The following is a 14581-nucleotide window of genomic DNA, read 5'->3' on the forward strand; positions in this document are numbered from 1 at the left end:
GAATTCCAACACTAAAAACCACAAATCATGTAGTGAAATGTAAGAACATCCTGTATTACAAAACATTTTCATGTGATATGGAAATGACAATCAAAAGTACCAAGTAATCCTCTGCTAGAATTTAAAAAAAAATTTGACGTTCAAATGCGGAATGACTAAACAATTAGCCTCTGTAGGCTAGAGGAACTGGCTGAGTTTTATAGGTTGAAGAAGGAGCAGGAGCCCCGTAGACGGGCGTGGCTGGTGCCCTGTAAGCCGGAGCAGCTGGTGCGGGTGGAGCTACCGATGGCCTGTAAGCAGGAGCAGCGGGTGTAGATGGTGCTGTATAAGCAGGAGTAGCTGGTGCCCTATAAGCTGGAGCTGAAGGAGCAGCAGAAGGTGATGGAGCCCTGTAAGCTGGGGGTGAAGGAGTGACTGGTGCTCTGTAAGCCGGAGCAGCAGGAGTAGCTGGTGCCCTGTAAGCTGGAGCTGAAGTAGGGGATGGTGCTCTGTAAGCAGGAGCTGAAGGTGCCTGATAAGCTGGTGGAGCAGGAGCTGAAGGTGGTTGATAGGCTGGTGGAGCAGGAGCTGAAGGTGCTTGGTAGGCCGGTGGAGCGGGAGCTGAAGGTGCCTGGTAGGCCGGTGGAGCGGGAGCTGAAGGTGCCTGGTAGGCCGGTGGAGCTGGAGCTTTGTAAGCAGGTGCCTTATATTCTGAATACTTGGCTTCGCCTTCATATTTGACATCAGCGACATATCCATTGCTGTCAGCCCTATAGTTAACAATTTGCATACGGCCATCGGGTAAGAGAACTCGGTAAGATCCGGTGACTACATTGCCATCGCTGTTTTCAGAGTGGGCATAGCTATTGTAGGAAGTGTCGTCTTTGACGTCCCAAGCGAAGCTGTAAGGCATTAGGGGCTAAAGCAATTCGTTAGTCTTGAAAAACAAATGCAGTGAAAATGATAAATGAAAATTTTACTTGAGATTCAGGAGCCTTGTACGCCGGCTCTGAATAAGATTGGGCTGCAGCGACGGCGAACACAACGGCAAGAATGACGATCTAACAATAATCCAGGAAAAATGTTTTCAATCTGTTCTCTTTTGCCGTAATGGAATTTTCTTTTTCTTTCGAGTTTTTACCTTCATGTTTAGAGCTGTTTAGATGTTGAATAGGATTGGACAACTGATGTTTTTTAGCTATCTAACAGCGCCCTTTATATAGTGTACCCCCTGAGCTGCACTGGTGTGAAGCGATGGTCGATATGGCCGAGGGAAAAGGGCGTTCTGAAGCGTGAGAGGGAAAGTGAATTCAGGCTCCGTTTATTTTGCGTCTTTCTTTCATATGGAGAAACGTTAGACTCACGCTTCTGCTTCACCACGTGATCTCTTTTTGCTTTCTATCGCATTCAGATGTCGGTATCGAACTCCCCCACGTTTGACTTGGTAATAATCGATGGCTTTTTGCAGATCATATTAACCGATATAATTTTGGTGACCGCTAGTTACATAAAGTATGCATATGCAAATTCGAATTACGGCAGTTGGCTGCAGATGGTGGCCCTTGCCAACCTCAATATTAATTGATTAATACCTGGTTTAACAATTGAGACGGCCAATATTTTCGTAAACCAAACAATGCCTTTTATGTTTGGAACAGTTTCTCTCGATACTGCCAAACGTGAATTTCTAACATTGAATAATCTGTTATACTGATTATATATGGAATCGTACTTGAATAAATGCCAGGCACTGAAATTTCACTCTTAGCTGAAATCGCGCGTTGTTCGAATCGGAAAGTATAACGTGGTGCGAACGACGCTGCATCAAAGATCATACGGTAATATTTTTGGAAAGTTATTACCCGAAAACGCCCGCAAGATTTTTCTCCATTCGAACTACCCCAAATTCTCCGTTGGCCGAACTCTTGTGAAATCCGTGATTATTTGTGCGAATGATCTCCAGCATGAGCGTTATGGGGCAGTTGAGGGAAAACTGTTTCACTTCATACTTTCTCTTCGGAGCTACTGGCCAATAATTTATTTACTTCTTGCTAATCGATGTGTGAATTTTATTTTTTATTGAGTACTAAGAGATTGGCTCCCTTTTTCCTCCTTTTCTCCGGCTAGAAGCATCAGCTCAACGCCCGTGTTTTTTTTTGTGCGTGGTTGGGCTTTTCGTTTCGCTCGTTTAGCGGGACTTGTACGACGCCATGAAATTATACTACCGTCCTCGAAACTACAACATCAACACGGTAAAAAAAAAAGTTATATAATAAAGTCCTAACTTATTGGCACTTGATATTTTGTTCGTGTTTCCCTTCCGGGAGAAACGTGTCGTGATGAATTCACCATCCAATTTCACGAACGACTAGCATTGCTAACTGCCAGGAGAAAAAAACAAAACAAAAAACAAAATGGAACAGTACTACGATCTCATTTCCAATGTTCTTGTGCCATTAGTTTCAACCACCAGGATCAATATTCACTTTAAAATATGACATAAGAAATTACGAGGCAATTCATTATTCTACAATGGGACAAGTACTGTCTGAACATCTCTTTTAACCTGTCAGATGGCATGGCAACCTGCTGTGGCCAGGGAAACTATCAACAAAAGAAATTCTAAATATTATATTCTAACTGAAAAATAGCAAAGAGACCGGCAGAACACGTGAGACGTAAGGAAGGGTAGTGAAAGTTGCAGTTTTTCCTCCCTGGTATTTTTTTTTTTAAGTACCCCGGAAAAAGTGAAGGGAATCATTTCCTACTGTTTTTAAAACTAGAATAGACGATTAGGTTAACCGGTCTGATCCGGAGACGCACTAGTGTACAGCACAAAGCCATCATTACACAATGCTCAATCAGAATGCTGTTTTTGATGACCTTAATGGTTAAATAATAGGATTGAAATATTTCTTTCCTTTAGTCCGACGCACAGTCGCCAAAACGTCAGTCTCGATGACCACAAGCGTTTGCACAATTCATAATTTGTGTGTTACTGGCCAACGTTCCATACTTTGGCGATGAACTCTCAGTGCACCTGGTAAGAACGAGAGAAGATCTAGTGGGCGTTGAACAAGTAGATAGGATTCCCTAATTTAGGTTTCAAGAACAGTAGCAGACATTGACTACTGACATAGTTGCCGTTTTGTCTGCGAAGCTTGAGTGGATGAGAATTTTGCGCACTCATCCTCATCTGCTTTATGGCTACAGGGGGAAATGGATGCTAGACAAGAAAGCAGCGCGTGCAGGTAAAAATGAGGGGAACGGTAACAAAATTTATGTGCATCAATTCAGCTTTTGTTTTTCCCCGATTTCTTTCTTTTACTCGAAAACCTCTGGAATTCGTCGTTAAATTTCTACCACATCAACTTTGGAATCACAATTGGATGCCTTATTCGTTTTCCTCGATATGCATCGTTAATGCAACTGGTGTGCATGCCCATCTGTCAGCATTTTCGCCATAAAAACGTGTATCCCATCGCCGTAACTGAGTATCATCGTAGAACGAATTAAGCTTTTGATAACAAGCCCCAAAAATAAAAAAAATAAAAGAAACGTTGTTTCATGATATTTTTGTTTAATTAGTCAACGGACATACAAGTTTCATTTTTTTTATACTATTTGGGCACATGTGTGTTACAAATCATCCATCGCAATCAGCGTTTGTTTTTTTTCGCACAAAATTTAGTTTCTCCCTTTGACTGTACATAAAAAATTGAGCACTAAGTTATTGCTATTAGATGTTCAGTTACGACTGTAGACTGGTGTAGGGGCTTTGTAAGAGGGGGCAGCAGGAATTTTATAAGCCGGTGGAGCAGGAGCTTCATAGGTCGGAGTAGCTGGAACCTTGTAAACAGGAGCTTCCGGAGTCTTGTCATACACCGTTGAAGGAGCTTTGTATGCCGGAGCGGCTGGAGTTTCATATACTGGAGCAGCCGGAGCCTTGTATGCTGGAGGGGCAGGTGCTTTATATGCCGGAGCGGCCGAAACTTCGTAAGTCGGAGCCTTGTACGCCGGAGCTTTGTACGCTGGTGGGGCCGGAGCTTTGTATTCTGGAGCGGCCGGAGCTTCATAGGCCGGAGCAGCCGAGACCTTGTACACTGGAGCTGCCGGAGCCTTGTATGCTGGAGCAGCCGGAGCTTTGTATGCTGGAGGGGCTGGAGCTTTGTATGCTGGAGGGGCCGGAGCTTTGTATGCTGGAGGAGCTGGAGCTTTGTATGCTGGAGGAGCTGGAGCTTTGTATTCCGGAGCCGCCGGAGCTTTGTAGGCCGGAGGGGCTGGAGCTTTGTAGGCCGGAGTTTGGTAGGCTGGGGCAGGTGCCTTATAGGCCGGGGACGCATAAGACACTGCCGGTTTGTATTCAGAATATTTGGCTTCGCCTTCGTACTTAACGTCGGCTACATAACCATTCTTGTCAGCTCTGTAATTGACAATCTGAGTGCGACCATCGGGGAGAGCGACACGATAAGATCCGGTGACTACATTGCCATCACTGTTTTCGGAATGGGCATAGTTGTTGTAGGAAGGAGGGTCGTTGACTTCCCACGCAAAGCTGTATGGCTGTGGTGGCTAAAACATTGTGTTGGTTTCAAATAGAAAAAATTTAGACAAATAGTTAAATTAAGCAAATTGAATTGAAAAGAACTAACGTATTCGTATGCCTTGTAGGCCGGCTCTGGATCATATGAAATTTGAGCAACTGCAACGGCCAAGAAAGCGGACAGCAAAACGATCTAGTCCACAAGCAAAAATCGTTTTTTACACCAAAACAAAAAAATATACAGTATCTTTCACGTTTACCTTCATGATGAGAAGTGTTGTGTTAGTGGAATTGAGACAAGTCAACGACTGTTGTGACTATCATTTGACATCACAGCCTTTATATACTTGCTGAACAAGTACTATTTCTAGTGTGAAACGTTTAGTAGAAGGGAAGGGCTTTACCTGTGGACTATTTCCTATCACTATTGCATGAGATAACGTTCCCTTTTTCCGTATTCGAAGAGCAAGAAAAAGTGTAACGATACAGGCGAGAGCGAAAGTGAAACGGCTTTGCTTCTTTTATTATTGGACAAGTTCAGACACTCTATGCAGCATTCACTCGTTGCTTTCACGTAGGCACTTCAAGTTCTGCTCCAGGGTTGAACAATATAACATTCGGGTTCTCCAATTGAAATAAGCTCTAAATTCATGTCAAGAAATCTTGATCTTGTCCACCTGTCCATGTTTTAAAACTGATTTTCAATCCCACTTCACCCCCGAATTGTTCCTAAATTCGAATATAAACATTTAGCCTCTTACAATTTTTCATTCCTTGAAAGTCTGTGAATTCTGAAAGTAAACCTTGTAGTTAGAAATCAAAAGTACGGTAAAGCCCCTGCTGAATTGCAGTTTCCTGGGTTTGTCTATAATAACCGGGAAATTACAGCGAAAATGTAAGTATCACATCGGAAATCGTTGACGTCCGTATTTTCACAGATGCCCTGTACGTGTTACTATTGACAGCTAAACTGGTTGCCTTTGCCGGCACTTTCTCTTTCTTTGTAGTCAATTCAATTTGTTTAGGACAAAAGTTGATGTATCTGGGTCACGTTCAGTTCTTTTTTGGTTCAAAAAAACTTGGAGCCATTGCAGCACACCTTCTTCCGTATAAGTAAAGGCGTAGGTCATTGCGTTCTGTTGCCTAAGCTTGTCCTTTTACAGAGGGCACATTACCATTGCTCTAAACCAATAACAGCAGCTCTTTGGCAACTTGAAATGTCCCTTTTTGATGCAACTCAATTTTCGGACCTGTCCCGTTTGTTGAACTTATGGCGATCGAGAATTTGTCATTGAACCCGCAGAACATACGCTTTCTTTTAAATTCCGGGGATTTGCATCCAGCAATGACTATATAGGTTATGTTCAGGGACCTGGTAAATATACCTGCATATTACTTATTATGTCTTCCTAAAACTTAATGAGTCAGCGATTTCTCTTTTTGTGCAGGCAACACGAACGAGAGTTTGTTTTCCACCTATTTGATTCCCATTTCGCTCTCCACGGCCAGATCCAGATGCTTCAATGCACTTATTTTACGAGTATTCCGCTTTCTTTGCCTAATGAAACTTTTTAACCTAACGCCCGTATCCCACTTTAAATTTCTTTGCTTTAGCATTAGTTTTAAATCATATTCACTTAAGCGCACAATCGCACAAGGAATTCTGTTGGTTAAGCCTACTGGCTACCAGAACTGGATTGCAAAAACCTTCGTGAACCATAGCCCGAAAAGCCTGGCTTCTAGCGTGACTAACGATACAAATAGAGGACTGAATAGCCGTTTGCCTGTTTCCGCTATCCTGTATTCGCATCACATGTACCGGAAAGATTGTACAATTGGTTGGAAGCATAACTGGTGAGTCTTGCGTGAACTTACAAAAAGTGAAAGGGGGAGATTTTTTTCTGGTGAAATTTCACATAGCTTTTCTATATCATAGCTATATATAGTATGAAAATTCATAACTAGTTCAACAATCAGTTAGAAATGAAACAAAAAACCGGCAATCTGTATTTGTAAAGTGATTTGTCAAATACGGAACTATCGTACATCCATCTCCCCCAGAAAATTAATTTCACTTCTCCTTAAATGGAGTTATAGAAAGAATAAAAAGCTAAATAGCGCAACAAAAGTCAACGTTAGCTGATCCTATCTGCTTTGGACTGTTAGGCTGTATCAGACGTCACCTTAAGTTTACGAAAAGGGGTTACACTCATATCGCAACATAAACGATGACTTACTACGGCACTCGAACAGATTCGATGTCTTAGGATGCAGCCCAACTAGAAAGTCATAAAATTTCCATTATTAAAAACAGATAGAAGGGGGAATGTTCACCAAACAAAATGGTAGTCTTTATTTCTTCTTTTTTTCTGATCTACAGTATATTGATAGTGGATCTCTACCGTAACGATGCGGACAAGTCATAACAAACGGATGCATTCTTAGGTAGATGGCCGTATTTTAAGGTACAAACATGCGATCTAACATGAAGCCAGCATTATATTGTCGATATAGAACGTTCTTCTAGAAATCTAATGACACATTGTGACGAATTATTCACGTACGACTGAGAACGCGGAATCCTATCGCGCTAGGAATCCACGAACCGGTTTTGGAGAAGGTCTCGTACTTGACATCAGCTTTGTAGCCATTTTCATCAGCTGTGTAGGTAACAGTTTGAACGCGGCCATCTGGAAGGTAAACATGATAAAAGCCGGTGGTCACTTTACCATCACTGCTCTGCGTGTGTGAATATTCCTGGAACGACGGCTTATCCAAAACTGACCACGAGAAACTGTAAGGTTTAGGTGGCTGGAACAACCGTAAATGAAAATCAAATACAGGGGGTTTTAATATTGTGACAATCAACACCTGAAATAGGATGTCAGCTTAAGAGACTCACGTATTCGTTGGGTTGGTAAGCTGTGGTCGCATAGTTGGACTGAGGTACAGGGAGCGCGGCAGCGATGGCGATCAAAACAGTTAGTACGATAAGCTGAAAAATTCAAACAGATAAAAGAAGGATCATTGCACCTAGAATTCCTGGAAGCCTTTTTAATTATTATTATTATTTTTTTTTTTACCTTATTCATACTGGAGATTTTAGAGGGAACTGCTATGATTGAAGCTCTGGAGTATACTAGTTACTTATAACTGTTCTCTTTATGGGTTTTTATAGAAAATTGGCTTTTGGCAAAACACGACCAGTTGTACAAGGGGCTTAGGTTACGAGAAATCCCCTAACTTGATCGAATTTGAACAACAAAAATAAAGTGAAAGGAGTGCATAGTTGCAGGGAAATTGTTTCGTTGCGGATGTGAATAATGTGGTTGATTGCATCGCACTTCCATGTCACTACCTAATCGGGATTTCATCGCATGAGTTTTCAATTTTTCATTGCTACGATGCAGTGCTTTCCATCCTTAATGCATTCTAGAATATCAAGTTTTCAATAACATTTCTAAATAGTCAACCGGTTCGTGCAAGTCTGGTGCAAAAGGCGTTTCACTCCAATTATGGAACAAATCCAACAAGCCACAGTATATACGTTTTTGTTTGCGAAGTCATAACTACCTAAACTATTGTGACAAATAGAAGAAGTGCTACCATTTTTGTTGTTGTATCGTTTTGCTCTAACTTTGAATCTACCGTATGAATTCGAGTTATACGTAAAATCAATTATTTCTACACTGACCTTGCGTGCGTCGCCCTCCTGGATCGTTCCAGCTTCAATTGTACAGTGAATCTGGCCAGCTGTGGCAAGATGGACAGACGGGAAGTCGCTTAATGGAATGTTTTCATTCGAGTTCCGTTTTGCCTTAGTGTTCCAGCAGGGGTAGACTAATATCCTTTCGATTTTGTTGGATTTAATCGAACATGACCCTAAGTCCAAAAACGATCGTAATGAGCCTGTGTATAGTGTGGAATACTAAAAAGGGTCCGTTACGTATTAGTTATTGGTCAGTTAATAAACTAAGATCAATTCAACACAACATTCGGGCTTTCACTGTCCGACACAGATTCACCTCACAGACACGACACGTGTGTCATTTAGCTCAGCTTCAAAGGTAAAGTTTAGAGGTAGAGGTAGAATGGCGAACAAATAAAAAAGGGGGGGGGGCCATAATGGAACTTTGATCCCCCTTTGCCTCAGTTTCGATGAATTAGTTGATTCTCTACTTTGAAAATTTGTAGCTTCTCGGAAATGCCGATAAAAAAAAAAAGATGCTCAAGGGCTTTCCAGTGGGTGTTTTCCATGTCATCCAGATTGTAGGGCTTCCAAATCCAGAAATTAGGATAGGGCACACCACCTTCTTTCCAATATCCCCGAATGTTAGGTCTTCACATCATTCGGGATTCGTCGGAACAACTTAACGTTTAACGTCTTCATTACGTCGGATTTGACTCCCAACTCGCCAACATTTCACAGCTACTCGGCCGCATCAGAAAAATGGTTAACTTGTCATATGATCTGCAGAGAAAGTGCTTATTGTGACACTTTCACGTTCGGTCATAATGGATGGCCGTCTAATATTCTGTTGAGAATTAGCATAAAGAAAACGTGTTGCAATCTACATTCAGCTGACACATGAAAGTGACAGTGACGTACATAATTAACGAGCTGAATGGCGCTATATGCAATAACAAATAGAGAAGTTAATCTTTGGCTGATATATTCGCCAGATATCAACATCCAGTCGGCATTCCGGTTTGCAACGCTGCAAACCGGAATGGAGGCGAAGCCACTCTATGAACTTGAATGTAAACAGTAAATTAAAAATAAAAGGTGAGATCCTCCAGGTATTTAATCAAATCAAGGCAAAAATTCATACTAATGCGTCTTGACCTGTACGTATAACAGAAAGTGGTCCGACGACTCTGAGATGGGCGTGGGCCTAAAAAAGAAAGAAATGAAAGCCAAAATAAACCCGTTTTCTCTTACGTTTGTTTTTGACTTTTTGTGAATAATTCTAGGTCGTTTCCGCAGTCAAAAGTGAGCAACAACGGAAAACTGCAAGAAAAAATAAATGTGCCTCCAGCCACCAAGATTTGAGGGGATTTTTTTTTGTTTTGTTTTTGTTTAAATTAGAAAGTCGTGGGTGAAATGCGATTGTTATTATTATCGAATAACAACGCGATGTGTACGTATTATATGCGTTAGATATCCGCAAAAGTAATGGATTAAAAAAAAATTTTTTTACTCCATGGGAGGCCCTTTTTGGTTACTTCCATGACATTGCAACGGTTTAGAAAATGCAGTACTATCTTTCCTAGATATCCAACAAACATTTTCAGGGGGTTCGAAAGATTGCTGCGGTCTGGTCACCTGCTGAGTGTAGTTTCTACTTCACACATGCACGCGCAGAGCGCATATCCTTAGACGAACGCGATCAATTTGCACGTGGCGAAAGTTATTGAAAAATGCTAGCAAACTGCTTAATGTAAAATAATCGGTATTTGATCTCAGTTTAATTATAGCTTGCTATCATCGATAATCGCCATAAATTCGATATGGCATCCATACCGAGTGAATGAACAAACAGGCCCTATCCCGAAACAATAACAAACTATAGAACTCGCATTTGCCTTCAAGGAGATATCCTAAATCACCGCCTTTTACGCAGTTATTTATGCGCTAATCATAACGCAGAAAAAAAAATTACGACGAGGTGGCCTGTTTTGAACGCCATGTTCTGACAGCATTTGTTGATTAAGGATTTTTTTTTACGTCGATGAGTCTCGGCCTGTGGATTCCGAATCAATTCGTTTTTAACTGGCAACCAGCTATTATTCGCGTAAACGGCAGTGGTTGGTAGACAATTAAAAGGTCGTAAGACAACACGTAATATCCGTGTCACCTACAACGATGTAACGATAACTACTAGTAATTTGTTTAACCACGTATTAACGATATTAAATTAGCTCACCTGTCCAATTTTTTTTTGGCTTAATTTGATGGATGAGGTGCACCTACGAAAATGGATTAGGTGATCCTGTACGCCTATAGAGGGAGGAAGGCCATCTATGGTCTCGTACAGTGAGATGGAACTTAAATTTCCTCAATTATGTTCAGAAACAAAATATTAATTTTTAAGGCCAAGTCGAGTAAAACTATTACCGCAAAAAAAAAATCTACATGAACAATTATACAGACACTGATTGCGCAGATTTCCAGTTCAATCTAAATTGTAACAAGCCCATAAGGCACAAGACCTATATTAATATTAAGCTGATACTTGTGCAAGGACGCAAAATCTTCTATTCGAGTGCAGAATTATTATTAGGAGACCTTTCAAGTATACATTACACACATTTTGGTGTTTAACGTATGACGTCGAACTAGATCGATCACGTTTGCAACTACCCGACACTGGTGTTTTCCCCCTCGTTGCGGCTACACGTGTTGCATAACCACTGTCTGAATAATAAATCAATAAAAATAAACATAGTGCGTCACCTGAAATGTGAATCCATTATAATCATCCAGTTTCTCGATCCGGATTCGTCCCGAGTGACAACCTCGAGTTTCAGCAACCGATCCGAACATGTTCCAGTCGGATCTCCCTTTGACTGTAATACATTCACGTAAACAATGTAAAACATTACACATAAAAAAACCTGTAGAAATTAGGAGACTCCCTCAGTGCAACTCTTCAGTGCACGTACACACACTGAGCCCCAATTAGTTTTTAAGGAACCTTGCTGTAATCTGACCCTGCTGGGAGGCATTTTTTGTTACGTATAGGCAAAGGAGGGAGGGTTATGTTTATTTATTTTTTATTTTTTCTGGTTTTTAATGTTTTCCTTTTTTTTTTCAAGGGTGGAAAAGTGAAACGTGTAGAAAAAAAAGGCGGTGGTATTTTAGTGAGGGCCATTGCTTGGTGTGTGTTCCTCGCGGATCGTTTTACACGTGTACATACAACGCAAAATGAATATCATCCTCAAACTCCCCCCTTTTCTTGTTTCTATGTTGCAACATCGAGTGCTGGAAGGCGTCGGAATCTTCGTCATTCCAGCGCTAGTTGTCGGCGGATCGTGTGCAGTCAAAACCAACAGCTCATTTTATATAGCCGAAAAATTCTCACCAATCACCAGAAATATCTGTTGACTAAGTGCATTGAGATATAGAAAACGTTCCAGGTTGCCGGTTCAAAGAGGCTTAGTTCACGTTTATCAATTTAGCCATCCGCACGCGGAAATGTCGTCATCCAGCCGATCAACAATCACAGGTAACAACAGCCATTTTATTTTTGATTTCTCGGAAGTGAACGCGTGCTGGTTTGTCTCAGTTTCCCGATGACGTACTTAACCGAATTTTTCTTTTTTTTTTTTTTTTTCTTTTGACCGATCTGTTCATCAGGCAGTCGGCGACCGAACGCGGCTCGTGAGAGAAGTCGCGTCCAGAGCTTACGTGACGGTATATATCGATTTTGTTTTCATCACTCGCCTATAGGAATGAGACTACGATCCAACCAAGATCAACAAAAATCACATACTGTCATTTGTTTCAATTTTTTTTTTTTTTTCTTGGCTGAATGTTTGTGATGTTTATATTGTCAGCTTTCCAATCTTTGCAGTCGGCACTGCCGGCCGTGCCGCCCAGTACCAAACTTTCCAAGCTGGACGTCTTACTGATGGCCAGCGCGTACATCGCCCATCTCGGCCGATTGGTCCAAGAGGACAACGACGAACAACAGACTCATTTGCAAGCCAATAATTCTACGAACCAGAATAACGTCACTTTTCATCCGGTCAAGGTGATTTTCTATTCATCAATGTGGTGGACGTTATATCGGATAAATTGTCTAACGATAAGGGTAACAAACGTCGTGTTTTCTTTATGTATTGCATACAGAAGTGGCCAATGAGAGCTCGACTCTACGCTGGACTGAATTATTCCGGTTCTCATCGGCCCTCTGACCAGACGAAGGTCTACCGTCATCATCATTCAGGGGATAACTGAATAGGTTGCTAACCACATTACAGCCGTGCTGGGCGCGTTCTGCCGCAAAGGCGAAAGCTTTTAACTTCTTTGTCCGTGAATTAAATCACAGATATCTTTGACGTGTCTGATAATATCCGTTGGCGTTTCTTTTGTTCTCTCTCTCTATGTACCCCTTTCTCTCTTTATGTAAACAAAAAAAAATAAATAAAAATGCTGAAAAACTGGGCAAAACACATTTGTTTTTTCTTGTAAATTCTCACCGCGCGTCGGTTAATCGAAGATCACAAATCATCCACGTGTTATGGTGAAGTAAAATTGAGTGGACGTGACGAACGCAACGGTAGCCAAAGTGCGAAGAAGAAGAAAAAAATGCGATGGAAACTCGTTTGAACGAGTGTCAACGAGATAAACATAGGTCGTCGATATCATCGCAAAGGTGTTTAGCTGAACTATACGTTTGTCTGGATCTCTCGAAAAAACAAATGATTGCCGCAAAGTTGCGAAGGTAGGCAGATGCAAACCAGCGCGTCATCGTCTGATATTCAATTGTGATGCAAGAGACACTTAGAAAATGGGGCGATTCGAAGAAGAAAAAAAAAGGAAAAAGGTGAAAGAAAATTTCTAACGGAGTCTGAAATTTCAAAGTTAAAACGATTTCTGATTGTAACCAGTTGAAACGAGCGCTGTTGCTGGATCTCACGTAACACCATAGACGCAAATGACGTCAAGAATCCAACGTCGAATGTCTTTTTTTTTCTTTTTCCAAGGCAGCTATAGGCTATAGCACAGCAGCAATCTTACCGACTGCATCTCGAGCTAGATCGAACCAACGTGAAAAACCAAAAATCCAGTAGAATAAATAGCTGCGTAGTAAAGACCGAGCCTACACCACCAGAGTGCCATCAGTCAGTCATGGTCCATAGTTAGGTGTAGTTAAAATCAATTGTCGTGCTCAAATCCTTCTTCTCGAGGCAGAACATTTCAGCTCCTTTAGTCACAAAAAAAGAAAAGGCAAAGATGAAATGTTGATTTAATCGATCGAGTCGCGAAAGAATGAAACAAACCGTTCCAGGTTTTTTAACTGTTGTTATACTCTGTTCGACGGTATTGGCTGTGGTGGCCGGCATGTCTGCATCCCTACCTGTATCTTCCGTGCATCCGTTTGCCGCCGATCCAGTTGATCTGGACAGGCAAATGTACGCGCAAGAGAAAACGGCCAATCGATCCAGCAGCAACGGCAGCGAATTTCTCATTAGAATCCGGCGTGAAATTCATCACCAACGGCATCAATGCCCGATTCAACCGGATCCTCGTTCGCCCCATTTGCAACGCCGTTCTCTGTGCCCGTTCGAGATCCAGCGGGACACCAATCCTCAACGAATTCCGGACGTGATCCTGCGTTCGCACTGCCTCTGTGAATCTTCGCCGTGTTCTTCAGGCCAGTCTCAGGGCCAGCAGTCAGCCCGTTGCGTGTCGCTCGTGTCGCCAATCAAAGTGGCTTATCTCGACCAGCAACTCCAGTACGTCGTTTCGACCGAAATTATTCACGTTCCCGTCGCTTGCATCTGCGCTGCTCAGCCGGCTGGTCGTCACATGCCACTCCATCGCAACATAGTCGTCTGAAATAAAAAAAAAAACAACAACAACAACAAAAATAAACAACCGGAATAACCAAAACAAAAGAGATTAAGTCAAGAAGAAAGAGAATATCTGTTGATCAGAGCATTTTTGAAAAATCAAGTCGAAAAAACAAAGCGTTTTAGCCAAAAAAAAAACAAAACAAACAAAACAAATGATACCACGAATCAATTAACCCAGCTGGAATGTGGTTAGCATAGAGATTGCATAACAATTGTGATGTCCATTGCACAGTACGTCTATCATGGAGAGTGTCGGCTGGTCCGCCACAATGTATGTCGATGTTGATTATCGATTTAATACAAAATCTGTGAGAAGGCTAAAATAAAAGTACGTCTCATTCATGATGGATTGTTATTATGGCTCATTTAACTGGCGGATGGACTGACAGGAGGGCGGAAACGGGTTAGTGACTAAAATTAATCAGTAATAGAAGCAGTACAGGTATTAACGAAAGAAAAAAAAGGGGGACAGAC

General features: G+C 41.7%; 5 protein-coding genes across 5 annotated transcripts; 2 read left to right on the forward strand and 3 right to left on the reverse strand.

Moving 5' to 3' along the window:
- Positions 1–30: 30 nt before the first annotated feature.
- LOC116931580 (vegetative cell wall protein gp1) lies at positions 31–1260 on the reverse strand. Its single transcript, XM_032939177.2, has 3 exons — positions 1121–1260; positions 960–1040; positions 31–898 (listed from the first exon to the last, which is right to left on the reverse strand). Exons 1-3 carry the CDS (start codon positions 1124–1126, stop codon positions 164–166), a joined length of 822 nt encoding a protein of 273 aa, XP_032795068.2. The 5' UTR covers positions 1127–1260; the 3' UTR covers positions 31–163.
- A 2282-nt stretch (positions 1261–3542) lies between these two features.
- On the reverse strand, positions 3543–4922 carry LOC116931581 (extensin-2). The gene is made up of 3 exons (XM_032939178.2): positions 4783–4922; positions 4632–4715; positions 3543–4551 (listed from the first exon to the last, which is right to left on the reverse strand). The coding sequence occupies exons 1-3, from the start codon at positions 4786–4788 to the stop codon at positions 3727–3729; spliced, it is 915 nt and encodes a 304-aa protein (XP_032795069.2). The 5' UTR covers positions 4789–4922; the 3' UTR covers positions 3543–3726.
- A 1929-nt stretch (positions 4923–6851) lies between these two features.
- On the reverse strand, positions 6852–7756 carry LOC116931603 (pro-resilin). The gene is made up of 3 exons (XM_032939200.2): positions 7606–7756; positions 7425–7517; positions 6852–7333 (listed from the first exon to the last, which is right to left on the reverse strand). The coding sequence occupies exons 1-3, from the start codon at positions 7612–7614 to the stop codon at positions 7079–7081; spliced, it is 357 nt and encodes a 118-aa protein (XP_032795091.1). The 5' UTR covers positions 7615–7756; the 3' UTR covers positions 6852–7078.
- Positions 7757–11343: 3587 nt separating this feature from the next.
- On the forward strand, positions 11344–12692 carry LOC116931600 (transcription factor 24). The gene is made up of 4 exons (XM_032939197.2): positions 11344–11751; positions 11883–11939; positions 12083–12279; positions 12378–12692. Exons 1-4 carry the CDS (start codon positions 11721–11723, stop codon positions 12483–12485), a joined length of 393 nt encoding a protein of 130 aa, XP_032795088.2. The 5' UTR covers positions 11344–11720; the 3' UTR covers positions 12486–12692.
- A 557-nt stretch (positions 12693–13249) lies between these two features.
- Positions 13250–14452, forward strand: LOC116931590. The gene has a single exon (XM_032939187.2). It carries the CDS (start codon positions 13521–13523, stop codon positions 14088–14090), a length of 570 nt encoding a protein of 189 aa, XP_032795078.2. The 5' UTR covers positions 13250–13520; the 3' UTR covers positions 14091–14452.
- Positions 14453–14581: the final 129 nt, after the last annotated feature.

This window comes from Daphnia magna, unplaced genomic scaffold, assembly GCF_020631705.1.
Source record: "Daphnia magna isolate NIES unplaced genomic scaffold, ASM2063170v1.1 Dm_contigs139, whole genome shotgun sequence".
NCBI lineage: Eukaryota > Metazoa > Arthropoda > Branchiopoda > Diplostraca > Daphniidae > Daphnia > Daphnia magna.